The following is a 16638-nucleotide window of genomic DNA, read 5'->3' as shown; positions in this document are numbered from 1 at the left end:
TAGATCCCCTTGATTCAAAACATAATCCAAATCATGAGTCTTCCAAAGTGATAATTTTCTGAGCTGTGCATAGCAAATGGCAAAAAAACAATTGGATGAACATTGTATACCAGCGGTCTCACCAAACTTTGAATTTCCTTGATGAAATGAACCTTGAATACTTTTTATCTCTTCCTGTGGTGGACCTGGATTAAGTTCTATATCACCTGACAATAGTAATGTATAGTTGACTTTAAAAGTAATAAGAACTGGCTCTGGTAAATTATACCCTGCATTATTTGGATACTGAACAAACATTCCATTCTTCGAAAAATGCATAAGGTCAAGAGGTGTTTGAATTTCGACTATTTCGTAAGACTTAGGGATTGCAAAAAATAAAAGTGTAAAAAGTGCTATGAATCTAACAGGTTTCAATAATCGAGAAAAAGTGTTTTTAGAGAATTTGGAGCCGATAAAAATGGACTTAGAAATTGACTTCACATTTCTCTGAGCTGTGTAGGCAAAGCCTCCTATCAACGCACGGTATGATTCAATGGATATCATTTCAAAACTAAAAAACTATATCTAAATCTCTCTGAGACTCAAATATTTTCTAAGGTATCTAAATAAGATATTTGTAAAAGCTGACAATGCAGCTTGGTATTGTAATCACTGACAATGCAAGTGAGTTTCTTTAAAGCTGGTCGATACGTACACAGCTGATGCCTCAACAGAATTCAGTGGCCCGTAGTGCATGAACCTGAAGGGAAAAAAGGCCTCAATCAGATTTAGTGGCCCGTAGTGCATAAATCCGAAGGGCAAAAAAAAAGCAAAAAAGAAAAAAAATGCCACAATCAAATTCAGTGCAGTCAATGAATGAATGAATATGAAGGGGCAAAACAGGCTTTGAACAGTTCTGAGGTGCAGAGCTGCTATGCAAATATGAAAGTAAATACTTACTATTTCTTCTTTAATTTAAAGTAATTTTGATTATCTCACGTTAACAGCTGTGGACCTGGCAGTATACTGACTGGAAGATTTAATGTTAGCAGCCTTAGCTACCATATTTGGCACATTTGATAAAAAAAACTACCCGGATGTGGGATTGTGAGCATTGATTGGCTAAACAGATTGTTTTGATCACGTGCTCACGGAAAACAGAACGCCCGAAAAACGCCCACACGCCATTATTTCGCCCGAAAAATTTTCTCGCCACGCACGCACACAGAAAGGCTATCGTAATACTTTCGCTAGGCGAAATTAATAATATCTTATCAGAGGAAAACATCTTCAAAAATTTATTTTGCTTGATTTATACATGTTACCATTACGACCATGATTGTAGGAAGCCCAAAGCTTGAGTATTGATCACTACCTGTAAGACTTGGTTGGCCAGTTCCAATGAACGAAGTTTCTGTAGAGTGTGTCCACGGTCTTGAATGACCAGTTTCAATTGTTCTTCAACAAAATCTTTTGATCTGAAAAAAAGAAGCATAAGTCACTTTTCAAAACTTTCTTTCGTGCTGAATAGAATTACTCTAATCATATTTTCGCGAATTTTTGCCATTTTCGCGAAAATAAATCTCGCAAAATCGCGTGAAAATGCTGACTCATGAAATCCACGTAAAATACTCAAAATCAGATTTTCAGCGTAAAATATGATATACCGGGTGACCCACGAAAAAGCTCAGACGTTTCCCGACGTCTTGAGGCCGAATAAATGTCCCAAAGTGCTTGGAGTTTTGATATTTAAAAAGTAGATATCCTCACTTAAAACTTGAGCCATCACTTTTTAAATTTGACCAACTTGTTCTCTGCTTATGAGCTTTTAAAGTCAAAATTCACTTTTCGAAAGGTGTAAAAAACACGTAAAAAAGAGGTATTAAATTCATGCAATCAATTAGAAAATCACTTACAAATTGACTTATTTAACGAGTTTTATGACATTAATAATTAATAAAAACACCTTTGAGAGTAATTTTTGTTTAAAACAAGACTAGTTTTTGTAAAATTGACGCTTTCATAGATTTTTTTCAAAAACTGTATATAAAAAACGTCTAAAAATACCAAATTTGATACCCTTTTTTACGTGTTTTTTTACATTTTCCGTAAAGTGAATTTTGACTTTAAAAGCTCATAAGCAGAGAACAAGTCGGTCAAATTTAAAAAGTGATAGCTCAAGTTTTAAGTTAGGATATCTACTTTCTAAATATCAAAACTCCAAGCACTTTGGGACATTTGTTCGGCCTCAAGACGTCGGGAAACGTCTGAACTTTTTCGTGGGTCACCCGGTATATTTTCACTTTTTCACAGGACAACTTTCAATTAAATTTCGTTCTATTCGCAAATTCATTCAAAACGCTGATTCGTCAAAAATAAAACTAGAAAATTTCGAACGTAAAGAAATTTATTTTAGCTCGTGAAATTAAATCTTGCGAAAACTAGTCCGATCAAACTACTACATGTTAAAGGAACAAAGAACTTATATCGAAGAACGTTTTGCTACCAATATATCGTGCATCTCCTATTCAAACACATCAAATGAATTCAACTTCGAAAGGTCAGGAAAATCACTTAAAACAATCTCGTATTCCTTTAAAGATCAAAATCTGGCACACAAAGAAAATCGAGCGTTATACCTTTTTTCAGCATCTATGCTACCAAGGTTGTATTCAACCACACTTTTCAGGCTAGTCAAATCGTTTTGTGTTTTATCAAGTTCGTACACTTTATCTTCCAGGTCTAACTTTAACTGTTGACGCTCAGTGCTGAAAAAACAAAACATAGAATATGACATACAGTACAATTCCGTTAAGGGGGTAGTCATATGAGAAATTTGAAATGTCATTTTTTAAACTTTTTGTTATATCTTGTGAAGTAGTAAATATTTTTCAATGAAACTTTCCACAATTGTAGCACAACTATAAAGGGTATGAAAAAGTAAAAAAAAATTCTAAAAATAGCAAAGACGGGGGTAATATCGTCCAGGGGGTAAAAGCTATAAAAATATTGTGTCAACCTTTTAAGAAAAGCTAAGAAAGCTACTCAAAAATTTTTTTTGGTGAAGGTTAGTATTATGAAAGTCTCCAGAATGAGTGGAAAAATTTTTCAAAATTTCAAGCCAGGGGGTCTGGAACCTAAAATTTGTACTTTTTCAGTTTAAAAGTCAAAAAATGATTTTTTTGAAAAACTGCTTCATTCATCCTGAGGCTTACCATAATGGAAAACTACCCTGAAAATTTCAAGTCAATAGCTTTTCTCAATCCTGAGAAAAGGCTGACAATGTGCGGGAAAACCCCCTAAAACGTGTTTTGAGAAAACGGCGCAGAAAGTTAAAAATAGAGGTTTTTCTCAATTTTTCTGCGATACATAGACCGTTTTACAAAATTTTTGCTGTGGTTGACCAAAATGGATTGACACATTACTTTTAATGTTGAAAAGGTACTGTACTGGAAATACTAAAATAGTCCAAGTTTTTTGAAAAAAATGGCCTTCCACGTGCTCCGGGAATCTCCAAGTATTTTGCGTCAACTCTGCGTACAACGCGTAAACATGGCTTTAAGTCAATAAAAGTGCATTTTCTCGTCAAAAAACATATTGCCAACAAAATATATCATCCTTGTGCTCTCTCAAATCTGTTTATATCATTTACAGTTGAATTTCAGTGTTGATCTTAGGGAAACGTGTCTTCAGGTTGAACGTCAATCATGCATAGTTTTACTCAATTTTCCAGGATCGCCTCCTGGCGCCATGAGTGCCACGATTCATCAAAGACTAGATTTCCACTGGATTTAAGACTCATAATGGATACATCATTGAATGTGTTTAGTTCCTTGTTTCAAACTTTATTCATACCATGGTTCATAGTCTATAGTCCATCACTTTGAAAAGTTTTTTCAGTGTACAAGTTTTACTGCTCGAAAACATCAGTTCGCAGAATCAAATTGTTGCTTTCACTCAAATTATAGGCTTCCAAAGCTTTCCCAGATGTGAGAAATGAAATGAAACATTCAATAATATCATAATTCAATCCAAAACAATACATAAGCTCAGTTTCCATGTCAAAAACACAGCTGACTGCCTCCAAAATGTGAATGTTTTTGAAAATACCACTTCTTCGGTTACCATCTTTAATTACGTCATATTTAGAAATCCCGGGGAAAAAAGGCGGTATTGACTTAGACGCCCAAAAAGGGCGTAAAAAGAGCTTTCATTTGGTATGTCATGATGCTATGTTTAGAGCAGCCATACTGAAATGAGGCCCTAGCAACGGATGCGATTTACCGTTGCTAAGGAGAAAATTGTATACCAGGGCTCATAAGAAACCCTATATATCGGCAGATATTTATGCTACGGCCTTGAAATTTTCAGGGTATGTTTAGGAAGGATAAAGGATACTAAAAAGCCTTAAATCCCGAAATTGATAAATTTTTCACCAATTTTCAAAATCTCATATGACTACCCCCTTAAATAACACTCTTGTGTGTCTATGTAATCTCACCAGTTCATTCACCTTAACTCTATAAATTTGGTCGACTTGGAAAGTTTTTATCTTTTCCTCTTAGAGTGCTCGATTGGGCTCTTCCAGAAAATGTTCGTGTGAGTGGGGGTGGGGGGGGGTTGGAGGATATATTGTCCGGGGGTAGCGAAAAATCCTCAAAATTTGCCTTGTCCGGGGGGTAAATTTTCTCTGTCCGGGGGTAATTTGGGCGACATCCCATATTCAATTTTTTTCTGGAAAAGCCCATTATATAATAGAACAGTATACACCTTTTCGACCGTAACCGTCAATTGCCGTGCGGGCATTTTTTTGTCCGCTTTATTCCGCTGAAACCGTTCCGGTCCTTTTTTCGCATATATAGACAATAGAAAAAGGTGTCAAAACAGGATAATTAAATAATTAAGTGGCACGCGCCTGACCGTGCGACCACAGTCGAAAAGGTGTATTGTAACGAGAGGTGACCTTTTTTCGCATAAGATTGACGTCCATGAATTAAGGTCAAAAGAACCACACAAGACATACCGAATATCCTCTAGTTGTTTCTTTAGTGTTTCAATTTCTTGTCGTTGTAAGAAATTCTTGTCACTTTCACGAGTCAGGCTGATTTCCATGACGTTCTTTAATTTTGCTTTCATTCTTAATGACGTGTCGCATTCTGCTTCAAGCGAGTCTAAAATGTATGTTGATGCACATTTTTGGCATTATATTTTTAAACGAAGAATTACGAGAATAACGGCTATCGTCCGTTAGAGGGATAGCAAACGCAGTGTGCAGAGTTTACAGCCATTACGTACAGTTTGTATAAACATGAACATATAAACGACTGGACATCTGTGGGGTTACCGGTGCTGGCGGGCATTAATCAGGCGAGTTTTGTACGATTTGTATTGATATTGATAAACCGTCAAACTAAATAATGTAAAATGAAAATAGCGTAAGTATAAAGTTTGACAATGAAAGAAAATAAGCCTAAGTCTATGAGTGAATCTATAATTATGTAGGAAATAAATAAAATGTCTGAGATGAATAATATCTAAGTCACAAAAGTAGAAAGTAAGTCCTAACTTAAGGTGTGTCAGTGAAAGAAACTTACCAGCTGGCCAAATGTGGATGCTGTGAACTGATGCCAGTAGGTAAATGAAAAGGTCAAATGTATAAACAAACAAAATGAACCATGAATAAATCAAATCCAAAATCAAAATGTGAGCAGAGGCTGAGACTGAATGCGTGCTCACTGAGTGCCACATGGAACAATGGTAGCCATGTTGAATTTATGAATGACTAAAAGTTGCATGATGCTTACTGTCTAGTGGCATTAGCAAGACTGACTTTGAGACACACCTTTTATGCATAAGTCTACCATGTTGGCATGCCAATTCCAACATGATGACTCATCATAATGGTAGCCTAAGAAGTGAGGTCAAGGTCAAAGGTCAAATAAATTGTCATGAATAAATTAGTATAAATAATTAGCTAGTGAAAATAAATTATGATGTCATGAATAAATTAAATTAAATTGAATAAATTTTACTGAAATTGCATAAATTATAAAATTTTTGTTTTGTTTTGATTTTAAATCTTTTTTTTATATACAGATTCAAACATTAACTTAACAACATCCATCTCCTTTGTCTTTTTGTAGAAAAGGCTGCTAGCTTCGTTGCCGCCTCGTTAAAAGCATAAAATGAAACAATAGGTTTTGATGATATACCACTTGGGAGTACCTTGCTAACAACGTCAAACCTTCGACAAAAGTCTCTGTTGTTCTACTCTTCTCAAGTCTTTTATCTATATCATAACAAAGATGACAGAGGCAAAATCATCGTCAGCTTGTCAAAACTTCGACTAATATTTCTAAATTTTGACTTAAAAGTGTCTAATAATTTTAGAAAGTGTCGCATTCTAATTTCGATATTCTTATGACACAGGCTCTAAACTTTGGCAAGCTATTTTTTTCAAGTCATAAAAAAAATTATTGAAGTGACAAAAGGGATTCAAAAGTACACACGCAGTTGAAATTCTGCATTTTAGACTTAAAAATGTTGATAAAATATATTACAAACTTGTGAAAAAATTCGAAAATAATTTTTTTGTAGATTGGGAGTAATGTTCAAGCTCTATCAATCCTTTTACCTAAATAATTCAAGGAAATAAAATTATGACGGAATATTGTCGGATTTTTCATACCAATTTTGAAATACAGGCGGCAACGAAGCTCGCTTCAAAGAGACAATAAAAGATAGATGTCCAGTCGTTTATATGTTCATGGTATAAACCTGTCCGCTCCGAACTAAAGTCCGTTTTCAAATTCATCCCGCCCCCTGAATTATTCCCTTTTTGGTGAAATTATTAAATCATGTAGACGATGGGATCGTCTAGAGACTTCGATGAAAAATACCAAGAGCATTGCGTCAAGATCCAAGATTTTATTCAAGCGATTTTTCAAGGAATTGAAACAGAATGCTGAAAGTAATACTACTTAAAAAACGTCGGACATTTTCGAAACCTTTGTTTTAGATATTTTTAACTATTTCGTTTTCTCACAGCCGAGGGTTTCCTACCCCTTCGGAACTTCTTATTACTGAGAATCCATTGAAGGGGCCATTCTATGGTCGAAAAACCACCTTCTCAAAGACCCACTAGGACCCCTTCCCATTGGAAAAAATTGGTCAAATCATCGTCCCCAGTGGAAAATTATTTCCCAAATGTTGTCCCCGCTGAAAATAAACAAATTTTCACTGCAAAATATTATGTTATCTTTTCCATCTCCATTGAGTTTTCTGGCTCGAAAAAATTTAAATCAAATCCCAGCCATAAAAAAGATGGGAACATTAATCCACATCAAATTTTGGTCCGTCATACCCCCCCTGGCTGAAAAATCCTGCCGGGTCTGTGAGAAGGGGGTGCTTCTATCGAATTTTGAAGGTTTTACAAACGGGAAGCGCAATCAGTCCTGATTACCCGTGATTAATCAGGGGGTTCGATACTTCGAAAAATCAATATCCTCAACAGTGGGGGTAAAATTTTTTTCTGGAAAAGCCCATTATGGCCTTTAAATTTTTTAGCATGGTAAGCATATGGATGGCAATCAATATAAACTAAACAAGCTTACGTAGTGTATCGTTCATGCGTCTTGATATCTCAAAATTGTCACTCTTCAGCGAATTGATGATACTTTGTTGTTCAGCAATACATTTAACGTAAGCTTCGTTGTCTGCTACCAGTGATCTCAAACACTCCACAGCTTCTTTCTCTTCACCTGCTTTCTCCGATGCCAGCTAAAAATCAATAGTACACAGTTTTGTTCTCTCCAGCCCTGAAATCAGCCAATTTTCTTTTTCTTAAAGTAAAAGGTTTTCGGATAATCTAAGCATGGCAATCGATAACCCTTGATTTCTTTTTCATAAGAACATTCAGAATTTTTAAAGCATTTTGATTTTTAAGCCTAAAATGTTCTTAAAATGTTCTTATTATTTTGATCATTTTATATGAGCATTTTTGGGCAATTTCTTAAGAAATTTGGCGTTTTAAAGTCTACAAACTATCAGACGAGAATTTTATACACAATACGCATACCTTATATCAAAACATATCAGAGGGGACACGTACACCGTCAGCGTGAAAACGTGCCTAGTCTGTACAATATGTATTTGTACTATATCTACCGCTAACTTGAAAATTCATTACCGTAGAGGGTCTGCTGCATTGTCTTTTCTGATTTGAGATTTTCAAATCGACCACTGCGATAAAGTGCGGGTGAGAGAGGGGAGACGACGTGAGAAGTATCGCTATTTATAAATCATACTTCATCGCAGAGTTTTCCGCGCGGAAAGTTTTTTATCAAACAGACAATGCGCACAGAGTGTACTACGAAACGATAATCTAGAGATACGTGCCATGCACGGAGTATCAGAATCTACTCGGAGATAAATTCTATTCACTTATAAACTTGAAAATGGTTCAAATCAGCCAATCTTTAAAGCTGATATTATTCTAAAATTGTTCCTGGAATTGGAACCTTTGTGTCCCTATTAAAAAAGCGTCCTTTTTTGGAAAAGCCGACGAGACAGAAATTCCGACAAAAAGAGAATCTAAATACCTTTTGTTGGTCAGTCATACGTATCATTTCATTCTTCATCCTTTGAATCTCTTGTTCCTTCTCATCAAAATTTTGTTGAACTTTTTGCAGTTCTTTTTCTTTGATTTTCAACTTTTGTTGAATACCGTCCTTTTCTTTCTTCAGATCCTATGGTCAAAAGAGTGTTCGATCATATAGTCAGCTCTCCCTTATCATTCGAAATCAAATCATTCAAATCTTTCTTAATTCAAACTAAGATATTGGTGCCCACAGCTGGAAAATCATCTAAAATGACTTTTTGTTATTCGATTTTTCTCTAATTCGAAGAAAGTTCTTGGTTTCTTGAAGGTCGAATTAGAGAGAGTCAACTGTAGCTCCATCATCCTTTAGGGAAGACAAGACAGAAAAGAGAAAAAAGAGAATCTAAATAAAAAATGCCGTCTTTTTCTTTTTTAAGTCCTATGGCCAAAAGAGCGTTTGATGTTTGATACTCTATAACTCGAACCTCTACTTTTTCAATCTTTCTGTAATTCGAACTTAAATATTTGTCTCCTCAGCTAGAAACAAGTGTAAAATAAAACTCGGTACTGTACAGGCCTAGCAAGCGTGGCGACTTCGATTTTGTGGGGGTTCAACCATTTTCTGAAAATAATTGGAGACGCTGCATTTCGACGTCTCTTCGTTAGCTTGAAAGTTAGAAGAAAGAAGATATTGGCGAGAAAGAAAACACAAATTGACAAAAATCAACCAAGACATTGTTTTGAGAATTCGGGAGCTTGTTTGTTAACATCTCCTGGAATGTGTCTTACACGGAAGTAGATGTTGCAAGAACTGTTGCTATTTTTATTTTTCCCACGCACACATACAAATAGAATATTTTTGAAAAAAACAAAACAATGGAAAGTCGAAAGTCGAACTTTCGAACAATCGAACGGCATACTGGAGAAGTGGGACGTGGGACGGTGGGACGCTCAGGTGGGACGCTCGAGTGGGACGCTCAGGTGGGACGGTAGTGGGACGCTAAGGTGGGACGGTAGTGGGACGCTAAGGTGGGACGGTAGTGGGACGCTAAAGTGGGACGGTAGTGGGACGCTAAGGTGGGACGGTAGTGGGACGCTAAGGTGGGACGGTAGTGGGACGCTCAGGTGGGACGCTCAAGTGGGACGGTAGTGGGACGCTAAGGTGGGACGGTAGTGGGACGCTAAGGTGGGACGGTAGTGGGACGCTAAAGTGGGACGGTAGTGGGACGGTAGTGGGACGCTAAAGTGGGACGCTAAGGTGGGACGGTAGTGGGACGCTAAGGTGGGACGGTAGTGGGACGCTAAGGTGGGACGGTAGTGGGACGCTAAGGTGAGACGGTAGTGGGACGCTCTTTTATATGTATTTTGTCTTTTTCTTTTTATAGTACAGTGAAGAGGGACAGGTCAAGTACTTATAAACAATACACAGATCGATCGAAATGTTTTTGACTTTTTTCATAGTGAATGGATTATAAAATAATAACATAATCAATTTGATCGAAGCTACAAAGACACAAAAAGCTAGTCAGTCAGATAAATCAATTTCTGGCTCCTCCTCTTGGCTCTTTTTGTGTAATTCAATTGTGTAATTTACAGAGCAATTTCAACAATTCTAACGCTCTTTTTAGCCTAGAGGCTAAATGTCTAAATCTGCGAGAACTGATTTTAACTAAAAGCCTGGATCTGTCTATTGTGTAGACTAACCATCAGCATGAATAATAAAAGTATCCACATTGTTCACGTGAAAGGGAAAACCCGTGAGGTGAAACATACACGTGGCACCCAAAAACTTCTTTCATCAAATTTTATGAAGTTGACTAGGCTAAAGATTTTTAAAGTCGCGTGTCCATCGTTGAAAGTTGTTTTTAGATTTTTATAGAGTTTTTTGGTTTTATTTTCATTTGTTTGTGCATCATTTTTTTTCGAAATACGTTATCGCAGACTTACAGTAGTGTTCTATAAATTAATAGCCAAACCAAAAGAAAAGGAGCCAGAAATTGATTTCACATTTTTCATTAAATAATTATAAAGACAAAAAGACAATATTCTGATAAAAGAGCGTCCCACTTGAACGTCCCACTCATGCTGAGGGGAAAGCCCTTTATTACAATTAGAATGTTTTCTTTTCATTCGAATTCAAAATCGTGTTTCTGGGGAAACCCCTCTGATTCGAATGATTACTTTGTTATTCTCAATAAATATAAACTCTTCGAAATATAGTCAGGCTGCTGCTGGACCACTTTTGTAAAAACCTTAGTGTGAAGAATCTAAAACCTATTGAAACCTGTTATATATGATTAAAGGGGGTAAAAAAGTTTTACTGGCCATTAGGTTTTCCCAGATTTAGCCTAGACAAAGTTGCAAAGGATTGAAAGTGTTGGAAAATAATAAAATTGTTCTATAAATTAGACAATATGAGCCTGAAGATAAGGAGCCAGAAATTGATTACACATTTTCCGGTGTTTATTTCTGACTCGCACGCATATTGCTTGGTAGCTTTTCGATCAAACATCCAATTTGAATATTATTATTATTCGTTTATCATCCACTATATGATAAAAAAATCAATATATATATTTTGGCCGAAATCCTGTGTAGGTTGAAAACTGAAGAACAGATCATGTATATGTGTTTTGTGAAAGTATTCATTTACTCATATTGAGTTCTTTTTTACTCGTACATAATTATCAGAGAAGCAAAAATACAAAAGCCTTACGAGAGAGCGTCCCACTACAGTCCCACCTGAGCGTCCCACTACCGTCCCACCTTAGCGTCCCACTACCGTCCCACTACCGTCCCACCTTAGCGTCCCACTACCGTCCCACCTTAGCGTCCCACTACCGTCCCACCTTAGCGTCCCACTACAGTCCCACCTGAGCGTCCCACTACCGTCCCACCTTAGCGTCCCACTACCGTCCCACCTTAGCGTCCCACTACCGTCCCACCTTAGCGTCCCACTACCGTCCCACCTTAGCGTCCCACTACCGTCCCACCTTAGCGTCCCACTACCGTCCCACCTTAGCGTCCCACTACCGTCCCACCTTAGCGTCCCACTACCGTCCCACCTTAGCGTCCCACTCGAGCGTCCCACCGTCCCACGTCCCACTTCTCCAGTATGCCCAATCGAACGTGTTACGTTCGAAAAAGTATGTACGTTCGAAAAAGTATGTACGTTCGAAAAAGTATGTACGTTCGAAAATTATCATCAAAAAGTAAACAAACTCTTCGCATTCTTTGCGAGAATTCGTTGGAGACGGTCTTCGGGCTATGAGCACTGCTCTTGTTTTGAATATTGAAATTCTCCAGATAAATCGCATGCGCACTGAGTTTTTAATGAAACAATAGAGAGTTTCGAAACCTAAGCCAAGCAGCTGTGTTTTAAACATTCTTTTATTTAAAATCTCTATTGATAAACATCTTTTTGGAATGTTGTCTATTATGTTTAAAACTATTAATAAGCAATTCCCGGTGGGGGCCACTAGTGGCCGCCTATAGCAGTGCCTATAGACCAAGAGTAAGGCCTAAAAGCCTGGATCTGTCTATTGTGTAGGCTATGGAGACGGACGCTGAAAAAAAACTCGAAAAATGAACAACTTATTTTAATTTTTACCAGAAATTTATCAGACATGGAAATGGGGTAAAATCATGGACAGACTGATCAAGCTGTAACCAAAGGCATTATGTCCATCAAAAGTTGTTATTAGATAATTGTTGGATTATTACTACGGCATAATGGTTCTGATTTTGGTTATATGGGTTATATATACTGATGGATTTTATTGCGGCCATCGACATTTGCATTGGAAATTTTAAAGACAGTTATCATCTACTCGGGGTATTAGTTTGATAATTTAAATTGACATTATTTCGAAATATCGGATTTTAGCCATCTACTTTTGCACTTGAAATTTTATAGACAATAAATAGACCAGCCTTGATATGAGTGGCATATGTTATTTTTGGTACGTGAACGAATATTCTGAAAACAATTTGATTACAGTGCACGAAACATTCATAAACCTAACTTACGGAATAAAGAACTCAAAAATAATTGAACGAATTTGGTCGGATAAATAAACAGATTCTAAGAAAAAACTGAAATGCATATAACAGTTTGATATGAAATGATTTTATAGTTTATGGTCCGAAGCGATTTTTAGCTTGATGTTTTTAAGAGATAGAAATATGGTATTATTCTAAAATTTGAAATGCTCACAATTTTGTTGTATATTTTACAATTTTCTACGATTTTGTCATAATAATACCTCCAGCAAAAGAGGATTTTTTTGCTAAAAAAACTTTATTTTCCTTTTTTGAAAAAATCATGCAAGTATGCAAGTATTCATGATATTCATGATGTAATCTTTGTGCCTAAACAATAGATGTGACGTAACAACTTTGCCGCCATTATTGGTGGCAAAAAATTTGACCCGCTAACCTATTTTGTATTGAAACCGGGGGTTTACGAAAAAGAAAGCTTAATATCTTGTGACGTAATATAATAAAATTAAATATCTTTTGGAAATCTATTGTAGATAATTAAAGAATTTCAATGAAAGAGTTTTTTCTTTGATTTGGAGTATTTGGACTTCTGTATTAATCTTTTCTTATTTTTCCGGGGGTCCTTGCTTAGAAAACATTGGGGAACGCATTTGTTTTGCCATCAATAATGGCGGCCAAATGTTTTGATTCGGAGTGTCAATCAACGAAAAGATTACATCATGAATATCAAGATGTTGATATTTTTGTCAGTCCGTTTTTTTTTCTGGTGGATTTTAGTGAAATTTTGGAAAGGTTTAGAAAGAAAGACTCACATAGATCATCATGGAAATCTCTCGAAAATATTAAGAATATTTTAATCTTGACTTCGATTTCTCTTTTGAAGTCTGGAAAAGATTTGGTATTTGAATCGATGCACTTAAAGTTTTAAGAAAACAAATTGGACTCAACCTAGATTAACACTTAAGCTTTGGAAGGGTCACCGAAATAAAACAAAAATTCATTTTTGTACTGAAATTTTTGCTCCATTTTGTATTAGTATCAATGCTAACAACTTTTAAAAATTGAGCCCCCACAAAATCGAAGTCGCTGCACACTTGCTAGACCTGTAGATTTAGAACGCCATGCTGTACACAGAAAATTAGTACCTATTATTGAGCTTTTAGCGAATAATGCGAATTTTGAGACAGAAATATGGCGCGCGAAAGCGCTATAAAATTCATATCGTTTTTATAATACTATCTTTTCAAAAATAATACTATCTTTTCTAGTGTAATACTATATTTTCTAATATAATACTATCTTTTCTAATAAATGATACTATCTTCTTCTAATAAATAATACTATCTTTTCAAATATATAATACTCGTAAAAGTCGAGTTAATAAGTTTGAGTTGAAAAACTCGAGTTCGAGTTATAAGCTGCATGTATTTTGTGACGTAACAAATATACCATTTTAACGTCATCTTACAATTTCCCAACTCGAAAATGTAAGTTAAAAGAAGTTAAAGACAAATTGACGGGTTAAAAAGGAGGTCTGACTGCCGTGTCAAAAATGTGATGACGTTGCAAAACGTTTGCAGTTTTTTATATCATTAAACGAAAGAATAAAACGCGCGTAACGTCAGTTGATTGTCAGGGCGATCTTGAAAATTGGAGCCTCTAGATGCTCTAAAAACGCATCAAAATAGCTTAATAGTTGTGATATAGGAAGAAAACAATATTATTAAATTCGGTTTTTCCAGAAAACCACTTTTGAAAATATTATTGGGGGGACATTGCCCCCCCCTTGCCCCCCGGTTGCTACGGCACTGCTCTCAACTTGACTTTTTCGTAAATCTACTTTTTTAACTCGACTTTTCTGAGCCTCGAAAAGATAGCAATAAGTTAAAGAAAAGAAAGTAATAAATTTCAAAAAAAGATAGTATTATATTTGAAAAGATAGTATTATATTTGAAAAAATAGTATTATAATTGAAAAGATAGTATTATATTTGAAAAGATAGTATTATATTTGAAAAGATAGTATTATATTTGAAAACATAGTATTATATTTGAAGAAGATAGTATTATATTTGAAGAAGATAGTATTATAAAATGATAGTATTTTATAGCGCTTTCGCGCGCCATACGGAAAAGCCTCAAGACGAAATAACTTTTTTAACACTGTAAAAAGCTATTTTCTATTGCTTTTTTAATGTAAGGAAGCTTCGAGAATCCGGTGGCACTTACATTCATAACTCCATGTATTCGTTTCTGATTGGCTGATTGCGTTCCATCCTTCACAGGATTGGTCGACAAAGGAGTGTTCTCCATCAGCCAATCCAAATCGTCATTCATAAAATCCCCTCCTCCGCTGTTGTCATTGGCAGCAAAGAGATCTCCATCGCGTTGCGCTTCCACTAGAGGTTCTTCTTCAACCATGATACGATCTTCTCGAACACCCTATAATAGCGGGTAAACTTTTTTATAAGAACTTCCAAATTTTTTAAGCCTTCGGATGTTCTTAATTTTTTGAATTTTAAGCTTAAAAATGTTCTCAAAATAAAATGTTCTTATTTTTAACTTTTGTCACTATTCTTGTGTAATTTCCAAAGAAATTGGGTATTAATAGACGATATCGGCTTAACGAAATTCTCCCGAATGATTACCCATGATGCATTGCGCAAAAAAATTCAGTAAGTCAATATAGTCCGTGAATTTTTTTGCGCAATGCATCATGGGTAATCATTCGGGGAGAATTCGTTAAGCCGATATCGTCTATTGTCTAGTTCTTAAGATTTTGGCCATCGACGCCTTATCTTCTTATATAGTTTGTTCTTATATAAGACTGTACTAACCTCCTTCCGTTGAGAAATACTGGGTAGTTCGACTTCAGTAAATTGATTTTGTTGCTCTTTCAGCTGTTTCTCAAGCTCAATACAACGTTCATGAAGTTCTTCTCTTAATATTGATTCTCGTTTTATCTTTTCTTCTAGCTCTGATTCGCGTAGCTTAGCTTCTTGGCGTACCCGATTTTCTCTCTCTTGAGCGTCTGCAAGAATTTTCTTGTTTCGTTCTCGAAGTAACTGCAGTTCGTCGTTGTTCTCGGGATTCTAAAAGATTAACGAAACACGGTTTATGATATTGACTACGTAATGTTTTCTACGGACACGCCCTTGGCTTTTGCAGTTAGCGGCAAATTTAAGCTAGAAAAAAAATTGTTTCAAATTTGGCACTACTGGTAAAAACCGGGGTGTTTCCGTAAAAATAATTACGTAATGAATAGCATGAATCCTCAAACGAAAATGGTGAGCAAATTTGAGTGAATCATTGACGTGGGAGCAGAAGCTAAAGTTATATTGAAGTCAGGTGTCCCGGACAAACACTCGAAAAGGTTGAAAAACGTGAAATTCGATGATCAAAATGGCTAACAGATCTCTAATGTTTATATTTTATAGGGAACATTATAAAGTTAGTTACAACATTTATTCACATCACATTTCCACAAAAATGTTTACCTTCAATGTATCGTTTAAAGTCAATTCTTCAGAAATTTGTGAGAGTTGCAATTGACCCTGTTTCACTTCCTCGTCTTTTTCCATAAGAAGATCTTTAGTTGTTAATAGTTCTGTTGATGTTTCATCAAGCTTTTGTGAAAGCTCCATGAAAGAATTTCTCTTCTCTTCAAGATCTCTTGATAGTTCTTCATTCTAAGAACGAAAAGGAATTCAAAATAATTAAAATTTCAACTTTCTTGTGGTTGGACTTTGTAGGTTTTTTGGGTTTCAAGGTTTTACCAAAATCTTTCACAATCCTCACTGAGGAGATTGAAAATATGGAGATAATTTCCATTTAACAAGTTAAAAAAACCTCTTTTGGTTAAAAAAACCTTTTTTGATGAATATAGGATTTAAATGATTTAAATTCAAGGCAATCAATGCCGAAATCGAACTAATGACTCAACCAATTAATCAACCATTGTGAAGTGGCTCCTTCCCCGATAAGTCCTCAGCTTGTTATCAAGGAATAGCAATTTTTAGGCAAAAATTAATCTAAAGAATCTGAAATTTTTAAGAATAC

At 35.7% G+C, this 16638-nt stretch overlaps 2 protein-coding genes across 3 annotated transcripts in view; one reads left to right on the top strand and one right to left on the bottom strand.

Annotated features, from left to right (window-relative positions):
* LOC136810989 (dynein intermediate chain 2, ciliary-like) overlaps window positions 1–16638 on the top strand; it is a 285291-nt gene that overhangs the window by 219082 nt on the left and 49571 nt on the right. The gene's annotated exons all lie outside the window — the stretch shown is intronic.
* LOC136810975 (interaptin-like) overlaps window positions 1–16638 on the bottom strand; it is a 41155-nt gene that overhangs the window by 10367 nt on the left and 14150 nt on the right. For both annotated transcript variants that reach the window (XM_067067570.1, XM_067067571.1), the window contains 8 exons: window positions 16077–16268; window positions 15417–15671; window positions 14809–15021; window positions 8580–8726; window positions 7593–7758; window positions 5003–5150; window positions 2619–2747; window positions 1355–1457 (listed from right to left, as the gene is read on the bottom strand). In XM_067067570.1, coding sequence (XP_066923671.1) covers window positions 1355–1457; window positions 2619–2747; window positions 5003–5150; window positions 7593–7758; window positions 8580–8726; window positions 14809–15021; window positions 15417–15671; window positions 16077–16268 — 1353 coding nt within the window. The remainder of the gene's footprint in view (window positions 1–1354; window positions 1458–2618; window positions 2748–5002; window positions 5151–7592; window positions 7759–8579; window positions 8727–14808; window positions 15022–15416; window positions 15672–16076; window positions 16269–16638) is intronic.

The sequence above is a fragment of the Clytia hemisphaerica genome, unplaced genomic scaffold, assembly GCF_902728285.1.
Source record: "Clytia hemisphaerica strain Z4C2 unplaced genomic scaffold, Clytia hemisphaerica genome assembly, whole genome shotgun sequence".
Classification (NCBI taxonomy): domain Eukaryota; kingdom Metazoa; phylum Cnidaria; class Hydrozoa; order Leptothecata; family Clytiidae; genus Clytia; species Clytia hemisphaerica.
This window is presented reverse-complemented; position numbering and strand designations above follow the sequence as displayed.